At 47.9% G+C, this 15,516-nt stretch overlaps 1 protein-coding gene and 1 non-coding gene across 3 annotated transcripts in view; both read left to right on the top strand.

The window, feature by feature from the left end:
* Positions 1-2,019, top strand: part of TNFSF9 (TNF superfamily member 9) — an 11,669-nt gene extending 9,650 nt beyond the window's left edge. Inside the window, exons 4-5 of one of the 2 annotated variants that reach the window (XM_077751953.1) lie at positions 570-600; positions 1,212-2,019. In XM_077751953.1, coding sequence (XP_077608079.1) covers positions 570-600; positions 1,212-1,705 — 525 coding nt within the window. In that variant the 3' untranslated portion in view covers positions 1,706-2,019. The remainder of the gene's footprint in view (positions 1-569; positions 601-1,211) is intronic. The other variant, XM_077751962.1, reaches the window with a different exon arrangement.
* An 8,831-nt stretch (positions 2,020-10,850) lies between these two features.
* LOC144221626 (U6 spliceosomal RNA) lies at positions 10,851-10,955 on the top strand. The gene has a single exon (XR_013332117.1). It is a non-coding gene; the product is annotated as a U6 spliceosomal RNA (small nuclear RNA).
* Positions 10,956-15,516: the final 4,561 nt, after the last annotated feature.

Raw genomic sequence — 15,516 nt, 5'->3', positions numbered from 1 at the left:
GTCCCAGGGCCCCACCACGGCCAGCCCCGGGCTCCCCGCCGCCCCCGAGCCGCCGCCCGACGCCCACGCCCGCCTCCCCGACTCTCGGCAGGTGAGACGCGCCCGGAACGCCCTCTCCGCGCCCACCCCCGGGGCCTCCCGGGAGCACCCCTTCTCTATCCAAGACTTCGTGGCGCACCCCCGGGAGACCCCATCTGCATCCCGGGGCTCGCAGGGGAACCCTTTGTCCATCGCGGACCCCGAGGGCGCTTCTTTTTCTCGAACTGTTGAGGGGACTCGAGGTTCTTTGCTAACTCCCGGAGAGCCTCGGTGTTCTCCTGCACCCTTGGGGTGTCCCCCTTTCCCTCCCGAGGGCCCCTAGAGGGCATCTGCCCTCCTTCCTGAATCGTGAGGTTCCGCCCTCGCAGACAGACCCCCGGGTTGGGGCCGGGTTGGGGCCGGGGTGTGCGCGCGCTCCTGTGTCCCTGGGGCTCCACGCCCGCGCACGCCCCGGGGACCCCCGCTTTCCCGGGGGCTGCGGCAGCGGGAGGGGGAGCCTCCGTTCCACTCTCCGCCTTTGCTCTCCGCAGGCCGTGTTCGCGCAGCTGGTGGCCCGAGATGGTGAGTGTCCTGCGTCATTCCCTTTGGGGGCGCGGCGGTCCGGGGGTGGCGACAAGGTTGAGGAGCCCCGGAGACAGGGAGGCTTCCACTCCCCCCGTCTGATCCTCTTTCCCCCATTCTCTAAAAGCTGTCCCCTCGCCTCTTTGAACCTTCTCTCTCTGACCTTCCCTTGACCCCGCTGTGGATGCCGCTTTTCCTCCTTTGACCTCCACGTATCCCAACGCCAGACGCGCGACCCCCGCTCCGCTCCGCGCCCCACGGATCCCAACCTGCTCTTCTCTCTCCCGCTCGGTTCCTGTAGGTCCGGGCTGGGCTTTGCTCTCTCCCGTTTCCCTTCGCTGCTTCTGAAGGCCTCCTCCTAACCTTCCCCTTCCAGACGCTTCCTCCCTGTTCTCCCCTACCTTCCCCTTCCCCTCTTCTGGCGCCTTCCCCACGCTCCCNGCCCCCTCTCCCTCTCCCTCCTCCCTCTCTCAGTCACCCCCACCGCCTGGCCCTCACCAGCCTCACCTCTTCCTTCCAAGAATCCCCCAGGGCCCCAGCGCCCCTCCCCAGGGCTGCACCTCTGCCCCACAACCCTGCTCAGCCAACCTCCCCTCTTCTTCCTCCTTCAGTACAGCTGACTGAAGGGCCCCTGCGCTGGCACAGCGACCCAGGCCTGGCAGGGGTGTTCCTGGGGCCCGGCCTGAGCTACGATGAGCACACGCGGGAGCTGATGGTGGCTGAGCCTGGCGTCTACTATGTCTTCTTGAACCTGAAAGTGCAGCGGGTGGTGTCCGGCGGTGGCTCCGGCTCTGTCTCCGTTGCGCTGCACCTGCAGCCGCTGGGCACTGGGGCCGCAGCCCTGGCCCTGACCTTGGACTTGCCATCTCCATCCTCCTCGGACTCAGCATCCGGCTTCCGGGGCAGCCTGCTGCACCTGGGTGCAGGCCAGCGCCTGGGAGTTCACCTGCGCGCAGAGCGGGGGGCACACCCTGCCTGGCAGCTCGCCCAGGGTGCCACGATGTTGGGCCTTTTCCGAGTGGCCACCAAAGTCCCTGCCGGACTCGCCTTGCCGCCGTGGCCCGCTGACACTGGGCCTGGGCACCCCTCGCTGGACACAGAATGAATGCTGCCTTCTTTCACTGGGGCTCTTGGTGACGCCCGGCTACTCTACCTCACCCGGCTTGGCAGGGGTCCCCGCTGCTGACCCCCTCCTCGAGGACTCTCCAAGTCTCTCTCCCCTTCCTGCCCCAAGTCGAACTCTTGGTATTTATTCTGAGCCTGAGCTCAACGATGTACTTTATATTAATCCATTCAGTTTATATTTATTGAGCATCTACATGGCGGGCCCTGTGCAGGGCTGGAGAAACATCAGCAAACAAAACAGGAAAAAAAAAAACCTATTTATGTTAATATGTGAGAAATAAAGACTCCTCCGCAGCCCTGCTGTCTGACATTCAAGGGGTTGGTCTTTGGGGGGTCTGTGTGACTATGCTGTGGGACCTTCATCATGGAATTTGTTTTGAGTATCTCCTGTGTTGTCAGGCCTGTGTTTGGGGACACAGCTCTGAGCAAGACAGTTAGCCCAGCGATGGCCAAGCTGGCAGTCAGGTATGCCTGCTTGACACTATGACCATGATTGGGTGTGACCAGACCACGTGGGGGAGCATGAGACGGTGCGTGGCACGGGATTATATAAAACTTACAAACTTAATGCCTATGAAGTAGTGAGGCTTTAGTATACACCAGGCAGCGTGAGTTATCTTATATGAGACATAATTACCCTGTGCTTTAGGGATTTCTTTCCCATTTTATTATTATCTGGGCTCCCAAGGTTACCTACTTCTTGTAGCTGTGTGGTGGAAGTGCTGTGTAACGGCATTTGGCAGACCCTGGCTTGCCAACTCTGTTCCGTGACCTCATGCTGGCAACTTAAAGTCAGCTGGGGGGCGGGGGGGCACCTATGTGCAAATGCTTCAGGTGGACTTAATGTATTGTGTATGGATCGCCTGTTTAAGACAGTGATGGAGGAAATTATGTAAAACATGTGGATTACGCTTAAAAGTGTGTCTTGTCTTGGGCTGTTGCGTTGTGCATAGCACATGAAAAATTGAGGAAGTCTTGTGTTTTGGGGCCATCATCTGATTTAGCAAAGATGTTGCTCAACGTGACTGGCAAGCCTGTGAGCGCGGACATCTTTGTCGTCCCTGTTCATCTGAGTCTTTAAAGGAATAAGATCAACCTATGTCTAGCTGTCACTTGGAACCGCAGGTGGCTCTGGGGCCAGGAGTGGGGAAAATCAAAGGAGGCAACCTGCAGAAGTGACTATGGAGTTTGCAGTGAAGTGTAATTTATATATTTTTTTGCAGATTCTGTGCTGCACATTTTTGCCAACAAAATTGATAATAAATGCACATATTCATCCCCAGCCCCCCCCCCCCCCCCCCCNGTGCAAGCTGGGGAGGGGCAGAGAGGGAGACACAGAATCCGAAGCAGGATCCATGCTCTGAGATGTCAGCACAGAGCCCCATGCAGGGCTCCAACCCATGAACTGTGAGATCATGGCCTGAGCTGAAGTTGGGTGCTTAACCAACTGAGCCACCCAGGTGCCCTTTATGCAGGACAAATGGAGTTGGGGTGGGCAGAGAAGTCCCCACAGAGCAGATGACCTGCAGCCGTGTTAGGAAGAGGTAAGGCGGGGCGCCTGGGTGGCTTAGTCGGTTAAGCGTCCGACTTTCGCTTAAGTCATGATCTCACGGTTCGTGGGTTCGAGCCCTGCGTCGGGCTCTGTGCTGACTGCCAGTTCAGAGCCTGGAGCCTGTTTCAGTCTGTGACTCCCTCTCTCTCTGACCCTCCCCTGCTCATGCTGTCTCTCTCTCTCTCCTAGAAATAAATAAAACATTTAAAAAAATTTAAAAAAAAAAAAAGGAAGAGGTAAGGCAATGAAGGAGGCAGAGTTGGGAGAGTGGCCTGCACTGGCCAGACAGGGGTGGGGGGTGGGGGGGATGAGCAGTGAGGTTGCGGACGTGGAAGTGAATGCCGTTTGTCTGACTCACCTCTACCCGTTCTCAAAGAGTCTCTCCTGAGTGGGCAGAACTGGCATTGAGCAGACACCTATGAATGTCTCCCATCTTGGAGTTGGTTGTTCTGTGACTAGGAAGTGCAAAATGACCTCTGAAGGCCCACGGAGCTGTTAAGATGGGAGAAAAAGGTGTGACAGTTGAGCTGTATGAGAAATGCTTTATTAAGGGGACTTATAGGCAGAAGCCGGTTTGGAGTGGCTGCAAGATAAGCAGGTATCTGGAGCCCCACCTCCTGTCAGACCCACTGGAGGCTGGGAGTCCATCCTGGGGGGGGGGGCCACACAGGAGGAGAATGAGTCAGAGTCCTGTCTCCAGAGTGGTCAAGGACCTCTGATACTCAAGGGTGTGGTTAAATAAAAGGGAAAGCATGTGTGTGTGGGGTGCCCTACTTCAGAGTGATCATTGTGGCCATTTGTCCAAGATAGCTTTAGTCTGGTTCGCACATTGGCAAATGCGTGTTACTGCCTGTCCCCACTGCTAGACGCCTCCTCTCGACTCCCGCCGTCCAAAACCTTGCACAGGGTGCACCTCCAGGGTGGCTGGGGGAAGGGTGCTCTCCAGAACTCTTTGTCCAGGGGCCAGCTTCCGGCTACCCAGGAAGCCTGGTGGTTGCCTATTTTTGAGTAGCACCCGGTGACGCCAGTCCTCTGGGGTAGCTGATTGGGCCAGAATAGACACGTGACTCAAGCCGGGCCAATCAGATCCCTTCCACAGGAACAGGGGCAGGCCTGGCTCCCCGGAGGGTATCGATCAGGAATCAGAAGCCGGAAGCTGAATGTGAGAGAGAAGCGTAGAGGGAACCACGTGCAGAGAGAGGGAGGGTGGGGAGGAAGATGTATGGGGATTCACACATGAGACCAAAGAGCCCTGAAGAGGCAGGGGAGCTACCTGGGTTTCCTGCTTGTGTCTTCCCGGTGATGTGGGAAAACCCTAGTGGCGTTAGTTTCATGGGGCTGCTCTAACAAAGTACCATAAACTGGGTGGCTTAAAGCACCAGATAACTATTGTCTGCCAGTACTGGAGGCCAGGAGTTCAAATTCAAGGCGTTGGCAGTTCACACTCCAAAGCCCCTGCCTCTTCCAGCTTCTGGTGGGTGCTGGCCCTCCTTGGCGTTCCTTTCCCGGCTGCTGACGTTACTCTCATCTCTGCCTCCATTGGGGAATAACTGTTTTCCTTCTCTGTGTCTTATCTGTTTCTCTTCTGTTTGTATAAGGACACGGCTCATGTTGGATGGAGGGCTCACGCTACTTCAGTATAACCTCATCTTAATTTAACTAGTGATATCTTCAAAGACCCTGTTTCCAAATAAGGTCACATTCTCAGGTTCCAGGAAGGACACGAACTTTTTTTTTTTTTTTGGCAGCTGGGGGCCCGGGTGACATTATTCAACCCAGTCCATTTAGTATCTACTCTTGGCAGCCATGAGAAACTTGGGTGCTCTCCCATGTGAATTTCCTTCTGGGGTGGGTTCCGTTTCATGCTGCCTGATGATACAGGCCTTCAAGGCTGTTGGTGGCTTTCTTGGTAGTTTTGGGATCTGAGAGTCTGTCCTACTTCCTGAGTTATTTGGGTCTGGGGGTGTCCCACAGCAAGGATACTTGGGCCCCATAATGTTGTAGGATGTTACCAATACCCAAGGTATACAGATGGAATTTGACAATAGTGATAGTAATGACAGCTGACATTTATTAATGCTGACTGTTCCCAGGCACTAATTGCTTTGCAAAGACTCCGGCAAGAAGGTACTATTTTATTTTAATTCCCATTTTGCAGGCAAAAAAACTAAGGCCCAGAGAGGTTAGCTCAAGACCACACAGCTAATAACAGGTAGAGTGGTTGACAGTGTGACTTCCTGGAACCCTAGTCACTTCCAAGTAACCTCATAGAATACAGAAAAGTCAGGGCTGAATTGTGTCCTCCTTCATTCATATGTGGGAGCCCTACTGGCACAGGACCTCAGAATGTTACTGTGTTTGGAGATAGGGTCTTTACAGGGGTAATTATGTTAAAATGAGGTCATTAGGCTAGGCCCTAATCCAGTATGACTGGAGTCTTTGTAAAAAGGGGTAATTTGGAGACAGACACGCACACACAGGGGTAATGCCATGTGACTGTGAAGATGGACATCAATAAATCAAGGCGGGTCAGGCCTGGAACAGACCCTTCCCTTGCAGCCTCAGAAAGAACCAGTCCTGACCACGCTTTGATTTTGGACTTCTGGTCTCCAGAACCGTGAAAGAATAAATGTTTTTGCTTAAGGCACCCAGTTTGTGCTTCTTTGTTATGATAGCCCTAGCAGACTAATACAGGTGGTTACAGGAGTCTGATGCATTTAGGGCACACTCAGTGCTTATTGAGTGCCAGGCTCTCGATAAGCACTCAATGCCTTTCATACCAATGTACACATGGAATCCTACAGTGATACATAGATGTGCAACAAAGAAACAATGGAGTGCCTGGGTGGCTCAGTCCGTTAAGTGTCCAACCCTTGATTTTGGCTCAGGCCATGATCTCACGGTTCATGAGATAGAGCCCTTTGTCGCACGCTGAGCTGACAGCGTGGAGCCTGCTTGGGATTCTCTCTTTCCTTCTCTCTCTGCCCCTCCTGTGCTCATGCTTTCTCTCTCTCTCTCTCTCTCAAAAATAAATAAATAATCTTAAAAAAAGAAACAACAATTCACAGGAGAGGGGGTACAGTGACACATCTGTGATGTTATATTTTTAAAATTTTTTTCTTTAAAAAATTTTTAGTGTTTATTTATTATTGATTTTTTAATAGTTTATTGTCAAGTTGGTTTCCATACAACACCCAGTGCTCATCCCCACAAGTGCCCTCCTCCATGCCCATCACCCCCCTTCAGCATCAGTGGGGGAGGGGCAGAGAGAGAGGGAGACATAGAATCCGAAGCAGGCTCCAGGCTCTGAGCGGTTAGCACAGAGCCTGATGCGGGGCTTGAACCCACAATCTCTGAGATCATGGCCTGAACTGAAGTCGAATGCTCAACCAACTGAGCCACCCAGGTACCCCACATCTGTGATGTTTTAAAGTCACCCTTGCCAAGATGGGGGTTACAAAGTTACAAAGGCAATTCTAGAAAAATATGGGGTTGTAAATACAACCACAGAGGGGTGCCTGGGTGGCTCAGTTGGTTAGGGCTCTAGTCTTGATGATCTCTTGGTTGGTTGTGAGATCTAGCCCCATGTTGGGCTCTGTGCTGAGTGTAGAGTCTGGGTAAGATTCTCTCTCTCCTCCTGCCCCTCCCCTGCTCTCTCTCTCTCTCTAAAAATATAAAATAAAATTTAAAAAGTTAAAAAATAAAAGACAACCATGGATTGATAGTCCTTCTTCTACAACCATAAAATCCCCAAAGCTCTTTCAGCAGCCCAAATGGACTGAACTCACCTGAATGTGTTTATGATGTTTACTTATTCCCTAGCTCCTATAATAGGGATGTTAGAATGCTTCTTAATGGGTGCTATTCCAGAAGCCCGTGGTGTGTGGTGGTAATATATGTATAATATATACAGTGAGTCCCCTCTAGTATGATGTAATTTATATGGTACGAGTTGGCTTTATTACTCACACAAAACCACTTCTGGCTCTTCTGGCCACCAAATCTGTGGAGGTTTTTCTTGACACCAATAAGCAATTCTCAGCCACCAACAAGGAGTCATCTGGGAGTCCCCCACCCCACACTCCACCTCAGGGTCACCTCATAGAACAAAGGTGCTTCCTAGTGTTTTTATTACTTAGGAATTTACTAGGGTTTAGAAGTCCTGTGTTGAGGGTGAGGTCAGATCTGTATCTGTATCTGTATGTATATCTATATCATCTACCTATCCATATATGTCATATTACCAGTGTAAATGCTGGATTGCAAAACATTTGGCTTCTAGGGTTTGGGATCAGGGACTGTGGAATTGTATTAGAGACTGGGATGTAAATCCAGACCCTTCACAAGAGGTGGGACGTACGAAGCAGTGATGGCCCACCCACACCATCCTGGGGGAAGTACTCTTTGGAATGGGGTTTTCTGTCTGAGGTTTCTCAGATTTTTCAAGTGAGCTTTCCAACCTCTCTGTGAAGAGTCAAGGCTCTTCTCATCCCTCTCTTGCTTCCCACAAGCTCTGGTTCGGTCTGCTCAGGAAACCCCTGCTACCCAGGATGGGGATGAGGATGGAGATGGCTCTGAGGCCACTGAGCAGAGACCCTTCGCCACTACTCCCCGTCCCCCATCCCCCACCCCCGGCTCCCAGCAGTGCTTGGGATGAATTTCCAGTGATGGAAGCAGAGTGGAAAGCCTGAAGCCTTGCACCAAACTTCTCATGTGCCCGTGTGTGTGTGTGTGTGTGTGTGTGTGTGTGTGTGTGCGCACCCGTGCTGGGAGCAGTATGGTGAGAAAACAGTGTAGATGGGTCTACAGAGCAATTTTTCAAATGGTGTTAAGAATACTTAACATGAGGGGCGCCTGGGTGGCTTAGTCGGTTAAGCGTCCGACTTTCGCTTAGGTCATGATCTCGCGGTTCGTGGGTTCGAGCCCCGCGTCGGGCTCTGTGCTGACTGCCAGCTCAGAGCCTGGAGCCTGTTTCAGTCTGTGACTCCCTCTCTCTCTGACCCTCCCCTGCTCACGCTGTCTCTCTCTCTCTTCTAGAAATAAATAAAAATATTAAAAAAAAAAAGAATACTTAACATGAGAGCTGCCCTCTTAACAATATTGGAAGTGCACAACACAGTATTGTCAGCTACAGGCATAATGTTGTATAGTGGAGTTCTAGAATGTTGTATAGTGGAGCTCTAGAGTTTGGATAACTGATACTCTGCCCCCATTGAATGTGAATGACAATTACCCGGTTTCCTCAGTGGTCAGATTTCTAGGAATCTGACTACTTTAGATACCACATGTAAATAAAATCTTGTGGTATTTGTCTTACAGTCTGTGTCTATTCTATTTTACTTAGTATAATGTCTTCCAGGTTCATCCCTGTTGCTGCAAATGGCAGGGTTTCCTTCTCCCTCTCTTTTTTCACTTTTTTTAAAAATATTTTTTATTTTTTATTTCTAGGAGAGAGAGAGAGAGACAGCGTGAGCAGGGGAGGGTCAGAGAGAGAGGGAGATACAGACTCTGAAATAGGCTCCAGGCTCTGAGCTGGCAGTCAGCACAGAGCCCGACGCGGGGCTCGAACCCATGAACCGCAAGATCATGACCTAAGTGAAAGTCGGACGCTTAACCGACTAAGCCACCCAGGCGCCCCTCTTTTTTCACTTTTTAAAAAATTTTTTGAGAGATAGAGAGAGACAGAGCATGAACGGGAGAGGGGCAGAGAGAGAGGGAGACACAGAATCAGAAGCAGACCCCAGGCTCTGAGTAGTCAGCTCAGCCCAGAGCTCGACACGGGGCTCAAACTCACAAACTGTGAGATCATGACCTGAGCCAAAGTTGGAGGCTTAACCGACTGAGCCACCTATGTGCCCCACCGAGTGTGCATTTTAGACGTACACAGAGCTCAGTTCAAGCCCTCGTTCTGCTAGCTGAGCTATGCACCCTTGTGCAAGTGCATTGACCTCTCTGTGCCTAGTGTCTTCAGCTGTAAAGTTGGAAAACATTTTGTGTCTCATGGGCATTTGGAAGTATTCAGTCAGCGAATGGGTTTAATAGCATAGCGCCTTGTACTTCACTCAAAATATGGAAGCTGTTATCAGTTGGGTCACAAGGAGATGGCATCGAAGGTCCCAAGTGCATCAGGCAAAGAGAGGGTTTGGGGAAGTGAGTTCCAGGTAGGCAGGGCAGCATGTACAGAAGCCAGAGGTAGGAGAGTGACCACAACAGAGTGAAATGGGGGGAAGGGGCTAGACCGTGCAAGCTTGAGGATGCAGGCAGTTTTATCCTGAGCACAATGGAGTGTTAGGAACACAAGAAGTCAGATTAGGTTTTCAGTCACAGTATATCTCTGTGGCAGGGATGTCGAGTTACAATAAAGAGCAGAGAGTGGAGGCAAGGAGGCCCATGGGATTACTCAGCCGAGAGGGCAGGAAGTTTGGGATGGCGTGTTAGGTTTGAAGGTGGAGACGTGGTGTGTGCATATAAGAGATAGATAGAAAAGGAACAGGAATTGGCAAGCCTTTGAGTATGGGTGAGGGGGAGGAGAAAGAGAAGCCAAGACTTGTGGCTCATGCAACTGGATAGATAAGTGGCATTTAGTGATTTGGGGACCCTGGAAGCTCATGGGTCACTTTGGGATGTATGGAATTTCCAGGTGCCTCTGAAGTGGCCATGTGGGAATATTAAGTAGGTTCTGTGGCTATGCAAGCTCTTTGGCTGGGATGGAGATTTAAGAGTTGTTGACATATCTCTGTAAAGAATGTTCAGGGCAAGGATGAGCTCTCTTAGAATAACAAATGAGGAGGTAGCAGAAAAGGGGGTCCAAGATCAAGCACGGAGGAACTTCAAAATATAATGGTTCAGTAGGAGGCCAGACGTGCACAAAAGCCTGAGAAGCAACACCCAAACAAGAAAGAGGAAAATCAAGATCCCAAGGAATGCTGTTCAAAGGAGGAAGTAGTGCTCAATGATATCTGATCCTGCAAGAAGTCTGTTAAAATGAGAACTAAAAATATCCTCCAGATTTTGAATCATCAGAATCATGAGTGGTTAACTCTTCTCAGGGGCATGAATGAATCAAGTTGCATCAGAGTGGCTTGAGAGATTAGTGACAAGTTAAGACTTTGAGATTGCCTCTACAGGCAACTTCTTTTAAAGAAGTGAGTATTTGGGGCTCCTGGGTGGCTTGGTCGATTAAGCGTCCAACTTCAGCTCAGGTCATGATCTCACGGTTCATGGGTTCAAACCTGCTTCAGATTCTGTGTCTCCTTCTCTTTCCCTCTGCTCCTCCCCCACTTGTTCTCTGTTTCTCTCTATCTCAAAAGTAAATAAACATTAAAAAAAATTTAAAGGGGGCGCCTGGGTGGCTTAGTCGGTTAACATCCGACTTTCAGTTAGGTCATGATCTCGCGGTTCGTGGGTTCGAGCCCCGCGTCGGGCTCTGTGCTGACTGCCAGCTCAGAGCCTGGAGCCTGTTTCAGAGTCTGTCACTCCCTCTCTCTCTGACCCTCCCCTGCTCACGCTGTCTCTCTCTCTCCTAGAAATAAATAAAACATTAAAAAAAAATTTAAAGAAAGAAGTATTTGGAGCTCCCTTTAGCAGAACAGACAGTAAAATTGGAAGGATACAGAGAAGACTGGCATGCAACCTGCATAAGGGTGACATACAGATTTGAGAGGCATTCCATAATAAGAAAAAGAAAGTATTTGGAAATAATTTCAGATTTCAAGAAAAGTTACGTGAGTAAAGAGTACAAAGAACAACCACATATCCTTCATCAAGATGCATCAGTTGTTAACATTTGGTCCCATTTTCTTTAGCATGCGCTCTACTCTGGCCCCTGTACGAGAGTATAAACTGGAAGCATTTATTTAAGATGAGTCAAACAAAAACAAGATTATTAAGAAACAAACCCAGAGGAAACCAGAACCTCAAAGGCTGGGGCAGTTCTAGGAAATTCCAAATGTGGTGTAAGTGGATTCAAGAAATAGGAGGAAGTTTTGTGGTATTTATCAAGGTGATTACTTAGAAAGAAACATAAGATGGTGTGGGACTGGGCAAAATGGGGGAAGAGGAGTGGGAGATAGAGGCTTCCAGCTATGGAGTGAATACACTGTGGGGATGAAAGGCACAGCATAAAGAATATAGTCAATGGTATTGTGATAGCATTGTGTGGTGACAGGTGGTGGCTGCATTTGTGCTGAGCATAGCATAATACACAGACTTGTTGCATCACTATGTTGTACATCTGAAACTAGTGTAACATTGTATGTCAACTATACTCAAGAAAGAAAAGGAAGAAAGAGAGAAAGAAGAAAGGAAGAAAGAAAGAAAGAAAAGAAGGAAGGAGGGAAGAAAGAAAAGAAAGAAAAAAGAGAGAAAGAAGAAAGGAAAGAAAAGAAAGAAGGAAAGAAGAAAGAAAGAAGAAAGAAAGACACACATGGAAACTAGCTGGGCTAGCCCTACCTTCTCTTCTGATCCACACACTGAGCAAACCCAAGAATATAATTTATCCTTAGGCTAAATCAGTGCATGTAACATATCACTACACTCCTAAGTCAATTTATAGCAAATGGAACAGGCAGGAAAATTGGAATTGTCTTTTTTTTTTTTAGTTGATTGATTTATTTTTAAGTAATCTCTATCCCCAGCGCAGGACTCAAACTTACTACACCCTGAGATCAAGAGTCGCATGCTCCACTGTCTGAGACCATGGGTGCCCCAGGAGCATTGGAAGTTTCAAACTCAAAGCTGAGCAGACAACTGAGGATCATGGGAGATGTGACCAAAATCAATGCTATGAGAGACATACCCTGAACTCCACAGCAGCAGAAAATAACCAATGCCTGGAGATGCAGAGCTAATAGAACAAACAAAAGACTCCAGAATTAGTCTAAACCATTTCCCTAGAAAGGCTTTGACAAATTTTAGATTTGATATTTAAAATTTTTTTTTTAATGTTTTATTTATTTCTAGGAGAGAGAGAGACAGCGTGAGCAGGGGAGGGTCAGAGAGAGAGGGAGTGACAGACTCTGAAACAGGCTCCAGGCTCTGAGCTGGCAGTCAGCACAGAGCCCGACGCGGGGCTCGAACCCACGAACCGCGAGATCATGACCCAAGCGAAAGTTGGACGCTTAACCGACTAAGCCACCCAGGCGCCCCTAGATTTGATATTTAAATACATGACTAATAAAATCTATAACACTCCCTCAAACTGAGAAAACCCTCCATTATCAAACTTTCAGAGAGATATTAAAACCTGAAGATTAAACATTGTTGCTGACTAAAGTTAGGATGTTAAGGTGCAAAAAATTGACTTACCAGAGTGAGACAACACCTTTTCATTTACTCATTTATTTACTCAACAAATATGTACAGGAACTTTTTAATGTGTCAGCATGTTTCTAGGTACTGGGGATACAGGGTAAGAAAGAGAGACTGGGGTTCTACTTATATTCTAGATCAAGGGTCAGCAGGCCATCATCTGTTTTTCCAAGTGAAGCCTTATTGGAGCATGGCCATGATCATTTGTTTATGTATTGTGAATAGTTGCTCTTGTGGTCCAGTAGTGGAGTTGAGTAGCAGTGACAGAGGCCAAATGGCCCGTGAAGCCTTAAATATTTACCATCTGGACCTTTACAGAAACTCTTACTTGTCTCCCTTCTAGATAATCCTGAAGTATAACAATTCAAGATGGCATAAATGCTGCATTAGTCGGAGTTCTCCAGAGAAACGAAACCAATAGGTAAGCATGTATGTGTAGAGAGATTAATTTTGAGGGATTGGCTCACACAACTGTGAGGTCTTGCAAGTCTGAAATCTGGAGGGTGGGCTAGCAGGCTGGAGACCCAGGGGAGCGTTAAAGTTGCAGTCCTGAATCTGAAGGTATTCTTTTTTTTAATTTTTAATGTTTATTTATTTTTAAGACAGAGAGAGAGAAAGAGAGACAGAGAGAGACAGAGAGGGAAAGAGAGAGAGAGAGACAGAGACAGAGTGCAAGCAGGGGGGAGGGAACAGAGAGAGAGGGAGACACAGAATCCAAAGCAGACTCCAGGCAGTGAGCTGTCAGCACAGAGCCCAATGCGGGACCTGAACCCACCAACCGTGAGATCGTGACCTGAGCTGAAGGTGGTTGCTTTACCACCTGAGCCACCCAGGAGCCTCTACACTTGTCTTTTCTATGTGGCTTGTGCTTCTCACAGCATGGCAGGCTCTCATGGTAGCTGGATTCCAAGAGGCAGGGAGTGGAGGCTGCCAGGACTGTTCAGCACTACACCTGAGAGTCGCTTATGTCATCTGCTATTCTTTCCTTATAGCCCACCCACATTTAAGGAGGTGAGAAAGTGTCTCTGGAGGGCAAGTTCCAATTGCAGAAAGGCCCATTGGGATGGGAGATGTTAGGACACTCATCTTTGAAACACACCATCTGCCATGGCTTATTAGGAGGATTTAATAAAATGATGTATCTTTAGCAACCAGAGAAGGCTTCTTGTTTCAGGAAGTGGTAGAGTCTGGTATGTAGGATGAGATGCAGATGAGACACCCATCTTTGGCTTGCCAAAGTGTAAGTAAGCTCCATGATAGCAAGAGTTTGAAATTTACTGATAAATCCCAGGCATTGAGAACAGTGCCTGATATATTAGGCACTCAACAAATACGAGTGAATAAGGGGGAGACATACAAAATTGAGCATTTCAGGGCACCATCATGGGGAAAGCAAACAAGAGGCTCTCAGCATTTGGTGTGGCTTCACAGGATCCACAGAAGTCTTACAATCTGAAGAATTCCCCCCAAGAAGGAAGAGGAAGTGTGCAGTGGCTACATCTATAGAGAAGGTCTGAGAGCCTCAGAATTCCTAGTAGTGCTGACTGGTGAAGTCATCTCTCTTCTGCAGCCAGTTAGTAAAGACTGAAAGACATGAGCCATTCTTCAATCTGAAGACACCAATGCAAGACTTCAAGGAACATGAAAAATCAAGAAAACAAGACACTGCCAATGAAAGACAATAATGTTTCAGTAATTAACCCAAAGAAACCTAAATATGGTGAGGGGGAAGTAAGAGGGTAGAGTTATTTTATGTGGTTGAAGTTAAGCTGTAATAAGCTTTAAAAAATACTGTTTTAAGTATGAGATGTTTAGGGCACCTGGGTGGCTCAGTCTGTTAAGTATGAGATGTTTTATGTAAGTCTCATGAGAACCACAGAACAAAAACTGATAGTAGATACAAAAAAGATAAAGGGAAAAGAATCAAAGCATATCACTACAGAAAATCATCAAATCAAAAAGGAAAGTAGCAAGAAAGGAATAAAGGAACAAAGGAGCTACAAACAGACAGAAAACAATAAGATGGCAGTAGTATGTCCTTACCTATCAATAGTTACTTTAACTGTGAATGGATTACATTCTCCAATCAAAAGACGTAGAGTGGAGGGTCACCAAAGTGGCTCAGTCAGTTGAGCATCTGAATTTTGATTCTCTCTCTCTCTCCCTCTGCCCCTCTCCCCTGCTTGCATAGTCTTTCTCTCTCTCTCTCTCTCTCTCTCTGTCTCACTCTCTTTCTCTCTCTCAACAACAACAACAACAACAACAAAAGACAGAGTGGATGAATGAATTAAGAAAACAAAACCAAGACACAACAATATTTTGCCTACAGGAGACACATGTCAGCCTTAAGAACACAGAAAGGCTCGAAGTGAAGAAGCAGAAGAAGACATTTCATACCAATGGAAGCCAAAAGAGAGCAGAGGCAACTATGCTTTTATCAGACAAAATAGACTTTAAGTCTATTTTACAAGAGACACGGTCATTATATAATGATAAAAGAGTCACTTCATCAAGAGGATATAACACACATATATATATCTCCAGCACATATTTCCATGGTATGCAGATATCAGAAAATCTGAAGGGGGACATAAGCAGTCATGAAACAATAATAGAGGACTTCAATACTCCACTTCAATGGTGGGTAGATTAGCCAGGGGAAAAATCAATAAGGAAACATTGGATGTGAACTGTACTTTGGGCTGAATAGACCTAACAGGATACAGGACATTTCATCCAACACCAGCAGAATAGACATCTTTTGGTATACGTAGGACATTCTTTGGGATAGATCATACGTTAAGTCACAAAACAAATTTAAGAACATTGAAATCAAATTAAGTATCCTCTCTAACCACAGTGATATGAAACCAGAAATCAATAACAGGAAGGAAATGAAAACATTCATGAATATGTGGAAATTAATCGAT

The sequence above is a fragment of the Crocuta crocuta genome, unplaced genomic scaffold (assembly GCF_008692635.1).
Source record: "Crocuta crocuta isolate KB4526 unplaced genomic scaffold, BGI_CrCroc_1.0 scaffold110, whole genome shotgun sequence".
NCBI classification, from domain to species: Eukaryota; Metazoa; Chordata; class Mammalia; order Carnivora; family Hyaenidae; genus Crocuta; species Crocuta crocuta.
This window is presented reverse-complemented; position numbering and strand designations above follow the sequence as displayed.